Source organism: Convolutriloba macropyga, chromosome 2, assembly GCF_964194025.1.
Source record: "Convolutriloba macropyga chromosome 2, txConMacr16.3, whole genome shotgun sequence".
NCBI classification, from domain to species: domain Eukaryota; kingdom Metazoa; phylum Xenacoelomorpha; order Acoela; family Convolutidae; genus Convolutriloba; species Convolutriloba macropyga.
Genome location: NC_134469.1, coordinates 9,368,402 through 9,388,027, shown reverse-complemented (window position 1 = coordinate 9,388,027; position 19,626 = coordinate 9,368,402). Strand labels below are relative to the sequence as shown.

The following is a 19,626-nucleotide window of genomic DNA, read 5'->3' as shown; positions in this document are numbered from 1 at the left end:
TTAGCGCATGAGCCAAAAAACCAACAATACAAAATTAGTTACAAACTGTTTTATATTGCACCACTAACATTGAACACGTTACAAACTTCGCAAGTGATTCAGATCAAAGAAACTCTGTGCCATAATGTGAAAATTAACTATTTCCTTTTCCTCGTCACAATTTATGACCCCCAATAGATTTTTTTGTAAAAAATATTATTTGCCACTCAAATTTCGACTAAGAATTAAAGACCAATAATCATATAACTTCTTTCGACCAGCTACACCTCAAGGTTCTTGTTACACTTCTAGTTTTGGGGCACGTTTGTGTTGCAACGGTGGTTGTGATTGCACATTTTTTACATGATACAAGAGGAAAGTTTCCCGAACTTTGAGCTTTCGATCAGTCCTCATTATTTAAGAAGTGACTTAATTGACAACCAAAATACTTCTAGAATTAAACCATTCTAAATTGCAGAGGCGGAAAAGGAAAAAGTTTGAACGAAACTAAGTTTAAAAATTATAAATATGAACTTAACTCTACATGTGAATTCGAAAAGTCACCTTGTGAGTGAGCCACATAGAATAAAGTGTTGCAAAACGCAATCAGACAACAATCAGATACAAAAGCTGCTTAATTGTTACATGGCAAAAGTTGTGATTACAAAATAAATGAGAATTTTCAACTACAATCTATTTTAATTTATATTACTACATTAAATAACTCGGCCAGTATTGAGAGAATGTCGCTTTATTAGCAATTTAAGGACCATCAAACTTAAAAATCGTGGATTAGAAGGACCAGACAGTAAATCGAAAGCCGTTAAATTAGGACTTCGCGGGCATTCGAATTCTCTCTAGATTTTAAAGTTTTGATTCGCTTTTGCTCCTTTGGGCTAAAACTCCACAGCCTTGGTTCAGCTGAAATATTGAAGTTGATAGAAAGTATCGTACCCAAACATTTGAAGAACAATTAAATTCAGAATCATTTCAACAATCTCTTGCGATTTAGTGTCCTGGCCGTAAAGGTTCAGGTAGATGCCTACAATACTTTGCTTCATCATTTCAATCATTTTAGCCCCGAATGATTAAAATTACTCTGACTCATACACAGGAATCAGAAAATTGTCTTTTGGTCGAATTCGCTGTACTGTTCTGACTCTGCTGCGTACCTCCTCCTGCGCCTGAAATAACACTATCATTTTTTTGTCAGATTAAATAAAAATAGTGATTGCACACCCAGTAAAGAATCGGTCAACAGTTTAAAATCATTTGAATTAATCAGTTGTAATTATGATCTAAAATTGAAATTTAGAGTCATTAACACTACCAGCTGATGTTCGTCGACTTCAGCTATTTAGCTCAATTGAAAATCGATCATAACTATTCACAGCTAAATTATTTTTTTTGGAGATTAAAAAAATCACTTTTGAAAACTTAAAATATTCCCAGCAGATTGCCGGAAAATAGCCGCCGTTGATTCCAATAACCACGATTGGGATAGAAAGAAGAGTAAAAACGGAAAAAAAAAGATTTTTGTAGAAAAACAATTTTAAAGTGCGAATTATTTTGATGTCAATCCGTCGTTGAACAGACTCCTGTTTCATAGTGAGACAACACAGAGACTAGTATCAATACCAATTAGCATTAGAGATGGTAATTAAGACTTATAAGATCCAAGTTCGAGTAACGGGCATCTAAAATCAGGCTTTGAGTTTATCCCGTTTCTATTTCTGATTTCGTTTTCTAATACTGACTCTTCATTTTGAATTGCTTTGCAGAGCAACTTCTGTCTAAAACCACTTTTAGCAGAATGAGAGAAGAGTGAAACCAGCCTAGAGAAGTCAAAAAGATTTCACGCAATATGTTGAACAAGCTGTGAACTAAGGTAAAGCGAAAAATTTTTATTCGACGAAGTAAAGAAAGCATAGCAGGACAAGTCTTGACGTAAAATTCAAAGAATTGTCAGTGACTAAACAAAAACTAGACATAGAACGGACTACGAGTGAATTGGAAAAACCATTTCTAAAAAATCATATAAAAAAAAATTAAAAAAAAAACAGAAAATCAATGTCAAAAAGCAGCATGCGAACAAAAAACCACTAGCGAGAAATGGAAATTTGGTTCAAACAAAAAATTAGGCTTCAAATGAAATATGGCAGGATTGGAAAAACCATTTAGAAAAAAAACGATCCAAAAAACCGAAAAAAAACAGTGAAAATCAAAATGAAATTGCCGCATGTGAACAAAAAAACCACAATCGTGAAAGCGATTTTTTTTTTCAATCGCCGAATTCTCTCTCTATTTTAAAATTAGAGCGAAAAATTTCACGCCGCAATTTCACACCACTCGCATTTTCGCTCTACTTCCTGTTTCGGCGTGACCAAAATCACGACTTCAATTTGACTTCAAAAATGACAATGTGTGAACAGATCTTAAAAGACAGCGCTCCAATACAATTTAAATTCTGTGGATTGTAAAAAACTAGGAGCGCTATAATAGCCGGCTGAGAAGCTGAGGCGGCTATTCATTAACCAACTATTGTCGGAAGAAGTGCTTTCGAACAACAGGCGAGCGTTGGCTTTGGTTACAACTAGCTTAAGCATAGTGAGACTATCAGGGTTGGGCGATCCAAAAATGTTACCGAACCATATCTGCCACCACTAGCGTTCCTCAGCAGCTTCGCTGAGCCGTACACTTAAAAAAGCTTAGTAAAGCTCTAAGAGAGCTGATCGGAGACCTAATGCCCTGGGGCGTTACCCCTTTCTTTTGACGAGAACTCAAGTAAAGCGAGCTAAGGAACATTCTAGAATAACACGGTCACGCAAAAATGTAGCATTAAGATACACGCACGTTTAGAATAATCACTTCAAACTTCGTTCGAGAACAATAAACAAGAATAGCTGCAACTACTACGAGCACCATTTTTTTAATGCTCAAGAATTCGAACAAATATGTCTGAAAATTGAAAATTTGCAAAAAATAGAAATTGCCTAAATTAATTATATTCAATGGGACGGTACCAGAACAATCATGAATAAAGCAACATCCTTTCTTTGGTGCTTAGAATTTTTGACAAACTAACAATCACTGAAGTTCAGTCGAACGCCTGGGTCCTGTTAAACTTGTTTCGAAATGGTAAAAATTATCATTTTCGATCAAAAAACCACCCTCTTACTGAAAAAAGTGCAAAATTTCCTTCTCACGTCTGGGTCCTCAGGAGACTGCCATTAACATCCAAACAGAAAACGATCTCAATTCGAAGTCATTAAAAGCATCACTTGTCTCTGGTAAGAGCTGTTTCGTCTCCAAGATTCGGAAAGATCATTTGATTAAATGTTAATGGCTATCAATCAAAGGGAAAACGCAAGCAATTCTGACTCCCCGGATAACACAATCATGGAAAACGTCGCATGAAACCACAGACAGAATTTGCTCATCAACACTATTAGTATCAATTTATAAGTTTGCCTTTCAAATTAAAGGTTACAAGATGCGTGATTCAGCTTGGTTAAAGGAAAACTATATCTTACCTACCAGAAGCAAGATGCAATATTTAGCATGCATGTCAAACTTCATTCGCTAGAATGCAGCATATCGATGTAAAAAACTAACATGAGCCATCACAATTTTATCATTCACATTTTGATTGATTACCTTTAGGCTTCCGTTACATTGTCTTCAAATAAGCCAGAATATTTCTATTCACGAGATTTAATTTTTTGTCTATTTTTTCAGTGAAAAGGCGTGATTAAAAGACTCAGATGCAATAATTCTGTTTAGCTACTATAGATGAAAACACACTTCACTCATTGCTGTTGTATAATGTCACAAAAAAAAATTTTCATAAGCTACACCCACAAGTAAACTTGGGCAGATACAAAAAAATCAAATAACTCAAAAAATCAAATGCCATGATAAAATTTTAATCACTCACCTAATCTTGGTGGTCTCTCGTCTGAATCGTCGGCTGTGAGTGGAACAGGATCTGCAACAAAAGAATTACTTTTAAAAGTTGTAACAAAATAGCTTAGCAGTTCTTCCTTTGAAAAAGGTATAAAAACGAGAAGACAATAGCGTTTTAACACCAATTGTAACATCAACACCTGCCACTACTGTCTGTCGAATTCAAGCGTAACCGACCGATTTCAATTTTTCGAGAATGAGAGCTTGGGTTTTTGGCGGTTTAGAGAGATCTTCAACAAGTAAAAAATCAATTTAAAATATTTTAAAACAAAGCCAAGATACTGCCCGAAAACAGTCTGGATTGACCTTCAAGATCATTTAAACAGGTGAAAAAGAATACGATAGAAACCGAGAGATTGTTTCAAACAAACTCAAAGTGTTGCCTATTATGCACTTCAGTGATCTCCAATTAGTACTACTCCGATTACTACAATTTAATTTTAATACAAACCGACTAACGTCGCACAAAAAGCTCTCGGACGATTGCTGAGGCAAACAATTAAGAAGGACCATAGACTACAGAAACATGGTCCAAACATAACGGGACTAGCGTCGGAAGAATTACCAGTAGACGTCTTTCGAACGACCAATGGGCTGCTTCAATCCGGGGAAGGAGCCCAAATGGGAGTAATAAATTCACTAGGGGACTTCAAATAACCTCATTAGAGGTGAATATATACCACTATTAAAATCAAAAGTGAAAAAAGGGCACCAGTTTCGGCGCACTTTTCATTTGACTTTTAGTATTAAATTGCCGCCGATTGAGTTCAGCTGCTTTAAATTGTTATTGAGAGAAATTTAGATCGCGCAAAACGCAGAAATCGAAGGGCGTAAAAGCCACTCAAAAAGTCAAAAAACGGTCAAGCAAAAATTTTGCATAAAAAGACACGTTTACAATAATAGCCTCTCGGAAGGGGTTCGAAGCGACTCTCTGATTAACCTCTACGCGGATATTGAACACTACGCTACACGCTCTGTGTACAGTCTTGGCTCACAATCGATTTTATTTCAACAACAGACTTAATTTCTGAATGTGAAAAGATTAATCTCAAAATTAGACGGACAAAACTATAAAAAAAAACAATCGATATAAAACAGGCGCGGGTCAATTTTTCCTTACTTTAGCAGCGTATGCAATTTTACCGAGTAACTTAATAAGATGATGATATGATGAGTATAGATTATTATTATAGAGCGTTACTGAGACTTAGCAAAGCCCGCAGATTGCCCGAAAGACGACTGAGCTCATTGAGCGGAAACTGGCGAGCCCAAAACTTTTCTTAAGCGTCAAAAAAGTGTTCCAATTTGACACACAGATTCAACGAATGTGGTAAATACAGCCTCTAAAATTGAGGACAATAAGCTGAATACCAAGAGCAGTAGGCAATATACTCAGAGAAACTGTGATAACTTAATACATTAAAACTTTAAACATTAAGTTTTTTACTATTAGCCTTAAACTGCTTTACACATTTTTAATCTCGCCTTTTCACCCTAACTTTATTTGGGTAAAGTAGCGGAATTAAAACTAAATTCCATTCGGTTGAAGCACGGTTGAGTGCTGTGAGTCAAGACTCAAAAATGAAAGTCGACTTACGCTAAACTAAAGTAAACAACATAGCCGGCAGATTGCCGGAATAGCTGCGAAATAGACTTGCGTGCCGTAAAATACAGATGGAAAAAGATACAGAAGTGAGTTGATAATAGTTATCGCCGCCGCCTATAAAACTTACAAGTTTATTTCAAAGGAGGTTGTTTTTAGGTGCAAAAAACTTTTCCCTGTCGCGTCTCGAACCGGCGATCTCCGGATTAACAGCCAGTCGCCTTAACCACTCGGCTGTCGGACCATACAATCTGTTTTCTTACAATCAAATTTGTTTTAGGAACAGATTCTGTTTCTGAATAACCGCAATTTAGGTCACGCAGAAAGCGTGAAATCAAGCGCGAAAAAGCCATTTAAGCAGTGACGAGACAGAATGTTCTAGAACAAATGTAAAACGAAAATGAAGCGTCAGACGACGAAACAAAAAAAAACCAAGAGCACCGCAATATAGCTACGCTCAGCTTACAGCTTCGCAGCTATAAAAAACATAACAGGACAGTTCAGTGATTCCAGCAAATGCAAACAGACGCAATTAGAGTACAAGTTTAACATGATAATAGCACTAAAAAGTTAAAACAAGTCAAATTGTCGCATGTGAAAACAAATTTCAAAATTTGTTCAAACACCCAACTCCCACTCCACTTAGAAGGTAGCTCAAAAAAGACTTTAATAGGTTGATGACGGCTGCAATTAAAAAAATGAAGCCATTTTAGCACACTTTTGATTTCACTTTCAGAAACACCGGTAAAGTTAGTGCCTTAAATTTTGTATGAGAGCAATTCAGTTCAAACAAAAAACAACCGTCTAAATTCGGAAGCACTGCTCTCGAACGACTAGTTGGAACTCAAATCTATTGAAACCTGCTTCAGTCGGATGTGAACGGGATGGGTAACTACATTCAATAAGGGTGGCCTCAAATGACGTCACAAGAGACTATTATATATCACTATAACCACTAAGAAAATTTAAAAAACAAAAAAATAACACCAATTTCGTCGCACTTTTCATTTGACTTTTAGTAATGAACTACCGCCATTTGAGTGCAACTGCTGACACTTGGGAATTGGAGAAAAATTTACGGTCAGGCAAAAGTTTTGCATTAAAAAGGACCAACACGTTTACAATAACTGCTTCACCTTTCGTTCGAGAGCAATTAACCAAGAAGTCAGGCCTGAACATGTCAGTCAGTCGAGAAATTAACCAGCCACACAAAGAAACTATAAAGAAAAAATTTCATAAAAAGACCAACCGGACTAATGTAATTGCTGCAAATTAAATTGGAGAGCAATAAACTGCAGAACAATGATGCAAAACTTGAAAGGTCATTTGCGCGCCACCGAATTAATGTCACCATAACAGTAGTCCCCATAGGAGTAAAAAATAATGGGCTTGATTTGTTTTTTTTTTCATTTTCTTTGAAAATTTGAATTCGTCAGAAAAAATTAGCTACGATTAAATATTGAATAGAGCTTAACTGGGCCCAACTAAGTGCTGCAACTTCATCTGAGCGCAGAAAATAAGCTCAACATGTACAAACACTTTAATTCTGACCATCTCGTCTCAACATGGCTTTTGAAAACCACGGTAAATTTAGCAAATCACGAACTTAAACATATATCCAGCACAAAAATATTTTGCGGTAAGACCATATTCCCAATTCCAGACTCAACAGGTAATCACAAGACATCGCCATGATTTGGCCACAAATGCTGTCACGGACATGATAAAGCGAAATGAATTATAATTGAGGGAGAATCTAAGATGAATAAGGAAAGTTGAATTAACAAGAGTAAGTTACTTCACCTCAAACGTATTTGGGTTCGTTACGACCTGCAATAAAACCCAATTGTTAGCAAAAAGCAGCGAGACAATTCACGTCATAGAAATTATAACGGACTAAAATCTTGACTTGTTCACATTCACGACAACTCGAGCAATCCGCAAATATCAGGTATAACTACTTGTTTCGATTGTATTTTGTGTTCAATAGTTACCAATAATTACTAGACATGAAATAGAAAGCCTATGCGAGAAGTATTGGAAACCTTGGAAAAACATTGTTTGAAACATAACATTTTATAGCAAAAAACGTCCAATACATTATGCGCGATGAGTGCTTAGAAAGAAGTCGAAGTGCTTTGCCAAAAGTGATTCAGGTTCTCCATCCAAGTGCTCACCATCGCAAACTCACCTTCGCTGGTATAAAGACATCGCTCTATTTCTGAATAGTAAAAACAGAGCAGGAGCCACAGCAAATGCAAATATATTCCAACTATTTTCTTTTCTTAATTATACAAGTCAACTTTATACAACTTCGTTATGTAAAACAGTTATTATACAACACAACAGTAAAGAAATTAAGTATTCACCAAACCCAAAAAAATACGGTAGTTAAAATAATGACAAATTTTGACAGAATATTGAAAACATAACCGACTAACGTCGGGCGAATTGCTCTCAAACGACCGGGGAGCTCTTGGCTTCGTCATTAGTAGCTAGCCACGGTTTAGTGAGGCTAGCTTAAGCTTAATAGAAGGGGCGTGAGGTAAGGGTAATAGATGATGAAATCACACCACATAGCAGCAGCTTGAAGTGCGGCATCAACAAAAGAGTCAAGGAAAGAAAGAAAGAGAGAGAGAGGAGAGAGAGAGAGAGAGAGAGAGAGAGACAGAGTACGAGAGAGCAAAAACGAGAACGAGAAAGAGAAGCAAAGAAACCGCAATCAACACACAAACACACACACACACACACACACACAAAGAAAGAGAGCTAGGAAAATTTTCCATGATGAGATTCGACTCTGCAACTTCTAGTTTTCTAGCCTTGTTTGTAATTAAATCAATTAAAACTGAAAAACGCTATTTGAAAAACTTCCAGATTTCGCAGTGGAAAAATGGTTCAGAACCATTTTTTCTCTCTGGAGTTCTGTCATGTAACACATCTTGAAGAATTAAAAAAGTTTTGTTGGCCAGTAATGATAGTTAAGGTCGGAAAAGGACAAAAATATTCAAAAATTTTAACACTTGCAAAATTTAACGAAATCTTGCTAATATTTGTGATATTAAAATCCTCACAACCAATTCACTTCACTGGCTCAAAGGTCCATAAACTTTGAACAGAACAATGTTCAGAAAATTTGAAAAATGCTAAAACTCGTGTTATTAAATAAATTATAACCAATCCTTTAACTCTAGAAACTATGCAACAGCTTATTATCAAACCTGGGAGGAGGTCCCTGGCAGCGGAAAAAACTTTAAATCAAAAAACTTAAATATTGCAAAATTTATTTTAAAAATTGCTTAAATTAGTGGAAAAAAAATTGAAAACTAATCCGTGGCCCAGAGCAATTTTCAAGTAACTTATTATCAAACACTATCGGAAGGTTTCTGACTCCTGAGGCTGAAAAGACCTGAATACTGACAAAAGTTCAAAAAAATGTAAAATACAAGTTTTTGTCGAAAAAAGGCTAAAATTCTTGATGTTAAAATTTTGACCATTCAGTAACCACTAAAAGCTATGCAGTAACCTATTAGAATACCCTAGAGGAAATTCTTTGACACCTAGGGTTGAAAAAACTCAAAAAAAATGACAGACATTTTCAAAAAGCTTGAAAAAAAAATTGTGAGAATTAGTAAAAATTCGTGTTTTTTAATTACCAAAACGTAAAGCTCTCAAAATGGTTAAAAAAGCACTTAAATCTCGAAAAAGACTTTTATCAATTTTAACCAGCCTAAAATTTAGACTGGTCCAACAAAAACTGAAAAAAAAACATAAAAAATTGCAACAATTTGGGCACAAAAACTAAATTGACCTTTTAACCTTAACAGCCTTCCCAGTAGCTTCATCACACTAACCACTTGAAGGACTACTAAACGCGGTTAAGGTCCTCTAATGAAACTTAATACCCGCTGGGCTCTACCTGTTAATACCGTTTTTAAGGACAAAAAGTCAAATATGTCAGAAGAAAAATCGGTCAAGCAAAAAATTGCATGAAAAAATACCAACAGTACTAATACAATTGCTAAACATAGCCAGCAGATAGCCGGAGTTGCTGAAAAAAAATAGACTTGCTTGCCTTATAATAGAGATAGGAACAGATACACATGTAAATTTCAGAAGAATCGCCGCCGCTCAAAAAGCTAGGTAAAAAACATTCAGCGATAAATTAATAAAGCTTGTTGAAATTCATTCCTCAGAAGCCTTTAATTAGGGACCTTTACTGCACTTATGCGTTCCATCGACTTTAAACTAAATCGAAGTGAACTTAAGTTTTAAAGTGCAAAAGTCATTTTATTGAGTGAGGTAAGTCACATATGATCAAAATCTAATCACGCAAATGCCTTAGAAACTTTTTCTAGAGAGAGTGAGAAATGAAGTCACGCGCGCAAACGCTGCTAGTGACAGGAAGAAGTAATTCGGAAGAATTGACTTTTTCAGCTTTGATGAGTGAACCAATGTAAAACGAAAAAGAGCGTCAGACGACGAAACAAAACATAGCCAGAAGAATTCCGGAAGCGACTCGAAACATCAAAGCTTCACAAAAAACCATAAATGCAGCTGTAGCCATTACATTCTGTATTAAACCATTAACTCATTACCTCCCCAGGTCTGATCTAAAAATTGGTGATATTTCAACCCCTGTCACCAAGAGAAACAAAATGCAGCAAAATTTTATATTAATGAAAACGTTTGGTAACGTTAAAAAAAGTCCAAATTAATAAGGATGGTAAAAATACTGATAGGCTGAAAAAACGACAGGCCTATCAATTGCTTTAAAATAAATCATGATTCAAATCAAAATGATCGCCAACGCAAACGGCAGATAATAATAATAACTTCGTAATTATTTGAAACAAAGTTAAATTTTTCAAAAAAGAATGCTCAAATTTAAGAATCAGAAAACAACTATAGTTAGGTTGCTAATCACTGCAATTAAAACCAAAACAACGTATACTTCTTCCTGGTTGTATATATGCTGGACAACATGATTTCAATATTCAAAGGCAAAAAACGTTTAAAAACAATACCAATGCATGAGGAAAATAGCAATAAAAAGCAATAAGTGGAAATTTTGGAAAATTTTTTTTAGCATACTCAGTACTGCCTTATGTTGAATGGAAATCAATTTCAAACCAAAGCAATGACAAAAATCTAGAAACAATCTGATTGTTCAATTTTATAACAACTGATAAAATCAATATAGCGATAATAATTGTAGGTGCCAGGACAAAATTAGAATGATAAACTCTAGAATGTGAAGAATATGGACACAATGTACGGAACATCGCAAAACATAGCCTGCAGATTGCCGGAAAATAGCCGCGAGACGCTCGTGGCCTTCCATGAATTGAAACACCTAAAGAAAAAAGATAGACAGATCGACCACCAGTCCTTGATTCAATAAACAACTAGACTTTTCGGGTTAGCTTCGGACTGTCAATTTTTGACACATACGTTCTATTTCAAAATTGATATTCGAAATCAAAATCTCACGACTAATAATCACAAATTAGGGCATATAAGATTGGCACTACTTAGATGCACACTATTAACTAGTAAATCCTCATAAAAAATTAAATTTCCATAAGTGAGTTCAGAAGTCCTTTTTTTTAGTGAGGTAAGTCACGCAATTGACCTAAAAGCAGAAACGACGTCACGTACACAAATTTTAACTGCAAAGCAATAGAAGTCACTGAAGTTAATTCCAAGAGGTTAATTCCAAGAAATCGTCAGGTCGTAAGAATCATCGATGGAGACGACGAATTAAAAAAACCACGCTGTCCACAATAATAGCCGCTATCGCTTCGCGGCTATTAAAAAGACAAATTCTTGATTTTTTAAAGTCAAAAATCAAGTTTAAAATACAAGAAAACCGAATACATTTCATTGTTCAGCATTTGAGACATAGAAAAGACAACGAGTCATCCGAGACAGAGATCCTGAACAGAACAAACACACAAAAAAAAACAGAATTCAAAATACGAAACATTTTACAAAAAATTCTTCAATAAATTTTTGAGACTGCATTTATGAAAAAACATTTTAAACTGTTTTTCAAAAACTTAACGACAAAAAATGATTGAATTTTTATTGAAACGAACTTCAAGTCCCTCATGTTGCACAAAAAGACAATCTCTAGAAATTAAAATCTGAGAACAAGAACTGAGAAAAACTACCAAAATCGGATTAGCATATGTACAATTTTATAAATAAAACAAAATTACATCGAGGTAGAAAGAAAGAAGCGATGAGTATCTGTATTATCAAACATAGCCGGCAGATTGCCGGAATAGCTGCGAAAGAATAGACCTGCATGCCATATAATAGAGATAGAAACAGATACAGATAAATTGAAAAAAATTGACGCCGCTCAAAAAACTAGGCTAAAAACATTTGGCGATAAATCAATAAAGCTTGTTAAAATTCATTCCACAGAAGCCTCTTATTAGGGACCTTTACTGCACATATGAGTTCCTTTGACCTTAAACAAATTGAAATTAAACCTAAGTTTTAAAGTGCAAAAGTCATTTTATTGAGTGAGGTAAGTCACGTATGATAAAAATCTAATCACGCAAATAACCTAAAAACTTTCGCTAAAGCGAGTGAGAAATGACGTCACGCGCGCAAATGCCGTTAGTGAGAGGAAGAAGTCATTCAGAAAATTTGACTTTTTCAGCTTTGCTGTGTGAACAAATGTAAAACGAAAAAAGAGCGTCAGACGACGAAACAAAAAAAACCAAGAGCACCGCAATATAGCTACGCTCAGCTTACAGCTTCGCAGCTATAAAAAGAGGCTGCTATATTAACTGATTTCTGACAAAAAGACGGCTGAAAAATCCAAAAATGAAGAAATTACTTAAAAAAGCCAAAAATTAACTAAAAAATCAAGAAATATGTGCCAATTTTGAACTTCAAACGCATTTTCAAGCTCTGCAAAACGCTGTTGAATCAATTACCGAGGTTTACATTTCAATCGAAATAAAAATTAAGCATCGAATAAAAATTATTTCTACAAAAACCAAATTACAAGCAAAAAAACTGGGCCACTTGGTCGAAAAACGGCTAAAAACGGTTATCTATATGTGCCATTCAGTCAAAAACTACTTTTTAAAGCAGTTAAAAAGTTTACAGCTTCGCAGCTACAAAAACTTTGTTTGAGAGCAATTAACCACCAAAATGGCATAACCAGGAATTGCTCACTAACTCTGTATGATCTCGGACATGACATTTGGCCTGTTAGGTAGAATATTCCTCGCTACTCCAGCTGCCGCCGTTGATGCTGTCACAGGCATCGGATGACCAGCAGACGAAGAGGACACGGAAACGAGGTTGTGGGTGCCATTGGAAGTGGCCTGATTGCTGCTAGCCATGCTTGCCATCATCTTGTTCCTGGCTGGAGTTGAGAGGATCATGCTGTTCATCCGGATGATATCACTGGATCCGGTTACTTGATGCGGGTTGACATTCTGGAAAATTCAGTTCAACTTGAGAGTAATCTTTGCCAGCCAATAGAAACATACCCGGCAGATTGCCGGAAAATAGCCACCGTTGATTCCAATAAGCATGATTGGGATTGAACGAATAGAATATATTGAAAAAAAAAAAGATTTTTGTACAAAAATATTTTTTAAGTCCGATTTATTTTGATGGCATTTCGTAGTTGAACATACTTCTGTTTCTTAGAGAGAGGCTACAGGGGCTACTATCAACACCAATAAGCATTAGAGGTGGTAACTAAGACTTATAGGAACGACGTTGAAATAGCGGGCATCTAAAATTGGGCTTTATGGGTTTATCCCGTTTCTATTTCTGACTTCAATTTTTTATACCGACTCTGTTCATTTTGAATTGCTTTGCTTAGCAACTGATGTTCAAATTCACTTTTAGCAGAATGAGAGAAGAGAAAAACTAGCCTAGAGAAGTCAAAAAGATTTCACGCAAAATGTCGAAAAAGCGGCAAAATGGTAAAGCGAAAAAAAGTTTGACGAAGTAAAAAAAAAAATACGAGCGCAATAATAGCCGGCTGAGAAGATGAGGGCGGCTATTAAACAGGTAAATTTACTATTCTTGAGGCGGAGAAGTAGTAGGCGTGAGCATACCCAAACTCCCATGTATTCAGGCCTCAACTTCGAATTCTTATCAAAACGACAGTTAAGAGCTGCTGGGAACCTATTGACCTCCTAGTGGATAAAATTAATGGATCGGGCCATGTGCAACTGTTCGAATCAAATTCACGTTTTGTAAAGTAGTCTACAATAGGTTACAAGTAAAAATTATTCGCAACCAAATCAGGTCACAAAATCATGCCATTCAAAAAAATTTCACGCAGCTCGGTTTGTAAAAGTGTGATTGCATACGTGATTGGTCCATATTGATACTTACCAAGTCTCTCAAGATAGGCAGACCCGCAGTCGGGCCCATGTGTGAGACGTGTGAGAAGTTCGTGGGACCACTGATTAGCTTGCTCTTCTTGTCTTCGTCCAAATTCTTCAGTCTAAAACATGAAAAAATTTGCATTTTGCTCCAAAAGGATGTCGAAAAATGAAGCAATCCGAAAATGGAAACCCCAAGAAGAAGACTAAATTTGTACAATAAAAACTGTCAAAAATTCGCTTAAGATTACTTTCTCGACCATTTGTAAAACTAACTAAAACACTTTCGACAATAAGGAAAAGACAATCAAAAAGTTGCGTGAGCATAGAAAAAGAGTGAACAAAATTCGTTGAACTAACGCTTTGGCCAGCTGTTCTCTCTCATCGTCCTTTGTTTTAGTGAACGAAAAACGTCTTCTGCTTTTCCCTCCGGAGGTGCTCCCACTTCCGTTCACAGATCCGGTCGACGTGAATGACTTGCTCAAACCAGAAGATGCTATGAACACTTCTTCAGACGCTGAAACAAAGAAGCATTTTGCAAACCAGCTATTGCGAACATCTCGATGCATCTGCATCCACCAAAAAAATCCACAAATTTTTAACCCATTACTGATATGAACATGAGCTAAACTAAGTCAATGCAGGCTGTATAGGATCGTCACGTAAGAGTATCGATCTACCTGTTTTGATTTTGTCGTGCAGGTACACAATCTTGGGTACATCTCCGCCACAGAGCACCAGTTTACCGTCACTTGTCAGTGGCACACTCTGGAACAGACAACAAACGCTCAATTATTTTCAGACACTTCCATTGGCAACCTAAGTGTTAAAGGGTGTCCTACCTTTTAAACCCTTTAATAGTTTTTACTTGACCCTGATTAATTCCTCCTCCAAGTACGGTTTTGAGGCGGAACAGTTGCGGGGATTAATGATGTAGGGGTAAAAAAACATGACATTAGAATCTGGGGGGTTAACCGAATTAGGGTAAAGGGAAGTAGAACCATTTTAAAGATCCATGGACGAATCGAGTAATCATCTAAGTAAACATATAAGCGAGACAATTTTCATCTTTAAAAATCATTAGAATCTGGGGGGTTAACCGACATTAGAATCTGGGGGGTTAACCGAATTAGGGTAAAGGGAAGTAGAACCATTTTAAAGATCCATGGACGAATCGAGTAATCATCTAAGTAAACATATAAGCGAGACAATTTTCATCTTTAAAAATCAGTCTAAAATTATTAGATTGGGGTTTTTCGAAAGCGAGTTTTGATTCTCGGAACTTTCTTGAGTGATAAAGGCTGTATTGGCAGCGAGTAGCCATACAAATTCTAAATGAATGAACCGAACAATTAACTGAGTAAAATTTTTCAGAAAGATAGGATACAGAGAAATGTTAACAACGTCCTATAACTATGTCACTAGTTCAATAGCTGTTTATGACTATCCGGACCTTCTTGAGGGGTATGGTCTGTATCCAGTTCATTGTGGTGACGTCATACACATCAACAGACTGTGGACTGAATGAGATGATGTGATTAGGAGGCGAGAAGACCACGTGTGTCGGCTGTATAGGCCACTGTAGGTCTTCTGTGCAGTATCTGTTTCCCTTCGTATCCACTACCAGACCCGACCCTAAAATGATTTAATATTACGTATTTATCAAAGATACTGACTTCACTATCTATCAGTATATAATATGTGGTAGAAATGTTCGAGCATTTGGAACACTACAATAAAGCAAACCATACCAAGGTTCGCATCATAATTTAAAATTACCCCTGGAAGCTGATATCTAACTCAAAACTGACTCATGACCCCCCTATAAATGATACATTGCCAATTACCTTAAATACTTTGTATTTAGTGAAGCGGCCCCTTTTCAAATAAATTTTAGCTAGATTAGGCAGAGACGTACTTAATGCATCCCCCCAATCAAAAACTTTGGACTTACGTGAGAAGCAGAGGAAGTATGTGCTCTCTGAGGTAGCATGGGCTGCCAGTGCATCCAATTGACTCTTGACTAGGAACCCAAGGCTACGGTCTGTTGGGTTCACCAGAACTGAAACGAGGCAAGAAACCTTGAAAGCAACAACCCAAACAAACCGTGCACAATTGAGACCAACATAACTAAGAAAAAGAGCCAAGAACATTTTCAGACACTAATTCCTACATTAAAACTAGATGTAGGAAACGAAAATGCTAGAAATTGAGAGTGCCAGATAAAAATGAAGATGATTTAGCACACTTGACACTTTTACTTAAAAATTTAAAGAATTCTGCTTTGAATTATCGGACACTAAATTGCCAAGCAGCGTGATTCTTGAACCTGTGGAATTAGATCAAAAGCAGTATATGATACCGTTAGACAATAGAATATGAAATGTCAACCAAATTTCCCCCAAACGCAACGGGCGAACAAAAATGTCATTCAATGGAACGTCGTTTCACTTTCTCCTGCGACTTCTAACAGAACTAACTTTCTGGTGTCATCATTTTGTCGTTCAAATTCATGGTGGCAAATCCACTCGGGTACCCACAGAGCACTTTACCCGACGAAAGCAGTCTCATCCATTGCACGTTGCCTGGCAACACTGTCAACTTACTCGGGGTCAACTTGGCCCCGGCCAGAGTTTTAGCAGACACCTCGAGAGTGTACACATTATTCTTGACTGCGAAGCATAACAAATTAGCCCCACTTTGCCCTGTGGTGGGATGGGGAGGCAGTTGCCCAACTGTGAAGAGGGTGCAGTTTTTAGAATCGGGTATTTTAATAACGTCCAGCTCGTGTCCATCCAAAACTGAGGTAGGAAACAGTTTCAACTGTTTTGTTTTTCCTGCAAACAATAGCTGACTAAATCTGTGAACTATAATTTTAAAAAGATTGTAGTAAAAAAAGCTACATGTACTACAATAGAATGGTTTCATGAAAAACGCTTGAAAGCAGTAACAAAGGGAACCTATTCGGGGCGAGTATTCGGGGGTAACGGGTGGAATGAGGTGGGGGTAGTGGAGTAGGGTGGTGGTAAGGAAGTGAAGGGGGTTAAGCGGGGATTAAAGGCGGAGGGGTCAAACTAAGAACCACGAAACACCCTTCATGTCATGAAGTTATGGTGCTTTGTGAATCGCATGCATAGAGACTAGTGAGCCATAAGCTTATAAGAGAACTAAAAACCCTCCGGGCTTTACATGTTTATACCGTCTTTGAGGACGAAAAGTCAAAAGGTCAGACGAAAATTGGTAGTACGAAGTTGGTGGACGGGGTAGTGTTGTTTCCGGAAGGGGGATCAAATTTTTTAAGATTAAGAACAGCCCTTCACATCATGAAATTTTCCTCGTCCACAGAGTGCATTAGAAGGTACCTGACAAAATGACGAAAGAGTCAGCCATGCTGTGAATGGAGTCACTCTGACTCTTTATTATCTCAACTTGCACTATCTTCTTTGAATCGCCCAACTTGCATATCGCTAAAACAACACACCTTTTTATAACTTCTGTTTAATGTTGAAATGAAGACGAGGAAACACAAGCTAGAGCAAAAACAGGTGAAGCACTGTAGCAGCATCCAATGAATCAAGTCTCACCCTCTTCATACAACAACATCAAGGATCTTTTCCGTCTTTGACCACCGAAAAAGCTGATCTATTCTGTCATTTGTAAATGGAGTGCATAAAAAAGGGGTGTGCATCCGAATAAGCTATACCCCCTCCCCACAATGGTAAGTCCCATAATGTTAGACGTCTTTAAAAATAGAATTTTGAACTCGTTCTAGATTTGAAAATTTTCCTCTCGTTGCAACTTTGTGAGACACGCAATCTAAAAAATGAGTGTTATTACATATCACATCATAACTTCGTCAAATAGCACGTGCACTTGGGTGTTATAATCCCCAACAAAAGTAATATGCACAAACAAAACTGGATGTCATAGAAAGAAAAGATCCAAATATTTTATCAAGCAACAAAGGATCTGTTTCCGCAACCCCTTTAAGTTCAAAATTGATAAGAACAATGAATGAATGTTCTCCGGATATAGGGACTGGCTTGTAATCTCTGACCAGAGTAAAATATAGCCAAAAGAGTTAATAAACACGAACACCATAATTATTAACAGAAGAATCAATTTCAAGTCACTATAATCCAACAAAGGAGAATGACACTAATCCGTAACCATTACCAGCAGATCATCCTCATTAACAACAATTTAATTTTGAAATAAAGTCCAAAAGCTCCTCTCTTTTTCTCCGACGCTATTGACTTCCTTTAACTCTTCAAACAAATCTGACAAAGTAAACTCAAACAGGCCGAAAATCGAATGAAGATGGAAAACTGAACAATGGTAGTAATTGCACTTCAAAATCCCGAACACTGCAATCAACTCAATCCTCCACTAAGGTTAAATCCGTGAAAACAAAACTAGGAAAACGGAAAAATAACAGACTAAAGTTGGGAGAAATGCTCTCAAACAATCATCGAGCGTAGTAGCCAGGCTTAGGAAGGGTGGTATGCATTAAGCATTAGGCTGGGTGGTGAGCGGAGTTGGGGATACAGAGGCAGGAGCATTCGAGAGAAGAGGTGGAGTAAGGGGTGAAATGATGTTGGGAGTGCACGATGGGGTTGGGAATGGAGGGGCAAAGAAGGCGGTTCAAATCGCCAAGAAACCACCCTTTACATTTTTTTGTTTCTCTGCAGCTTCGATGAATTGTTCATTTAAAGATTAGCAGAACTCCAACAAAAGTGCTCAGTAATCTATCACCCTCCTGCCTTTAACTTTCCACCCTGTTTTTGAGGACGAAAACTTCAAAGCCTGAGTTAAAAAATTGCTCAATGAGGACAAATAAAAGCACCGCACTGAAATCGTGCGAAATGCTTTCAAACAACTGGCGAGCGGTTGGCTTTGGTATTAGCTAGCTAATGAATAGGCACCTATAAGCTTAACTGACAAAGGGGGATGAGAATTAGGGAGATCATCGGGTGCGGGGGAGTGGATGGGGGCGGAGGTGAGGAGCGAGAGAGCGGAGTGGGTGTAAAGCGGGCCGAGAATGGGTGTTAGAGTAGAATGGAGTGGGCGCTTGAGTTGGGGAGGACAGCGGATTGGTGTTTTCGCGAAGTGGAGTGGGAGTAATGGTTTCGCGAGTCCCGAGGTGAGGAGAGGGGGGATCTAAACACGCCGAAAACAAAAGGAACTCATAGAAGGATCTAGACGTCATGAATTTATGTCATCTCAGCAGCTTAGAAAAAAATCGTAGAAGTTAGAGACTAGCAATGCTCTGAGAACGCTATTCAGCAACATAATGACCTCGCGAATTGCCAGTTAATCCGGTTCTTGAGAAAGAAACGTCAGACAGTCAGACAAAAAATCAGATATACTCTGTGTCAACCGCACTTAAACCTCTCACGTCGGACAAATTGCTCTCGAACAACAGGCGGGGCAATTTAAGTCCGAGAGGCTGTATCCTAGAGAAATGTTCCTTTATGTGTGCAAATAGTCTGACTAAAATTGGATTCAAAGCCGCACCCTCCGGCGTGCTGGACTCAAGCATTAACCACTCAGCTATCAGTCCCTTGTCATCTTCAGCTCTGAGATTAATGGTTTTAAGTGAAAACTGGAACCAGTTTTGGCTTTTTTATTTGATTTTAGTACTAAAGTGCAGCAAATTGAATTTAACTGTTTCAAAATTGTGAAGGAGAGATACTTAGATAAAAC

General features: G+C 37.2%; 1 protein-coding gene across 6 annotated transcripts in view; it reads right to left on the bottom strand.

Annotated features, from left to right (window-relative positions):
- Nucleotides 1-459: 459 nt before the first annotated feature.
- Nucleotides 460-19,626, bottom strand: part of LOC142356259 (serine/threonine-protein kinase MRCK alpha-like) — a 521,049-nt gene continuing 501,882 nt past the window's right edge. For 2 of the 6 annotated variants that reach the window (XM_075408214.1, XM_075408207.1), the window contains exons 18-27: nt 17,283-17,387; nt 16,401-16,757; nt 15,875-15,982; nt 15,374-15,555; nt 14,601-14,688; nt 14,281-14,437; nt 13,931-14,042; nt 12,753-13,014; nt 3,917-3,967; nt 460-1,163 (exon numbers count right to left, since the gene is read on the bottom strand). In XM_075408214.1, the coding sequence (XP_075264329.1) occupies nt 1,084-1,163; nt 3,917-3,967; nt 12,753-13,014; nt 13,931-14,042; nt 14,281-14,437; nt 14,601-14,688; nt 15,374-15,555; nt 15,875-15,982; nt 16,401-16,757; nt 17,283-17,387 (1,502 nt within the window). In that variant the 3' untranslated portion in view covers nt 460-1,083. Of the gene's footprint in view, nt 1,164-3,512; nt 3,562-3,916; nt 3,968-7,351; nt 7,379-12,752; nt 13,015-13,930; nt 14,043-14,280; nt 14,438-14,600; nt 14,689-15,373; nt 15,556-15,874; nt 15,983-16,400; nt 16,758-17,282; nt 17,388-19,626 lie in introns of those variants that run through there. The other 4 variants (XM_075408226.1, XM_075408221.1, XR_012761391.1 and 1 more) reach the window with 4 other exon arrangements.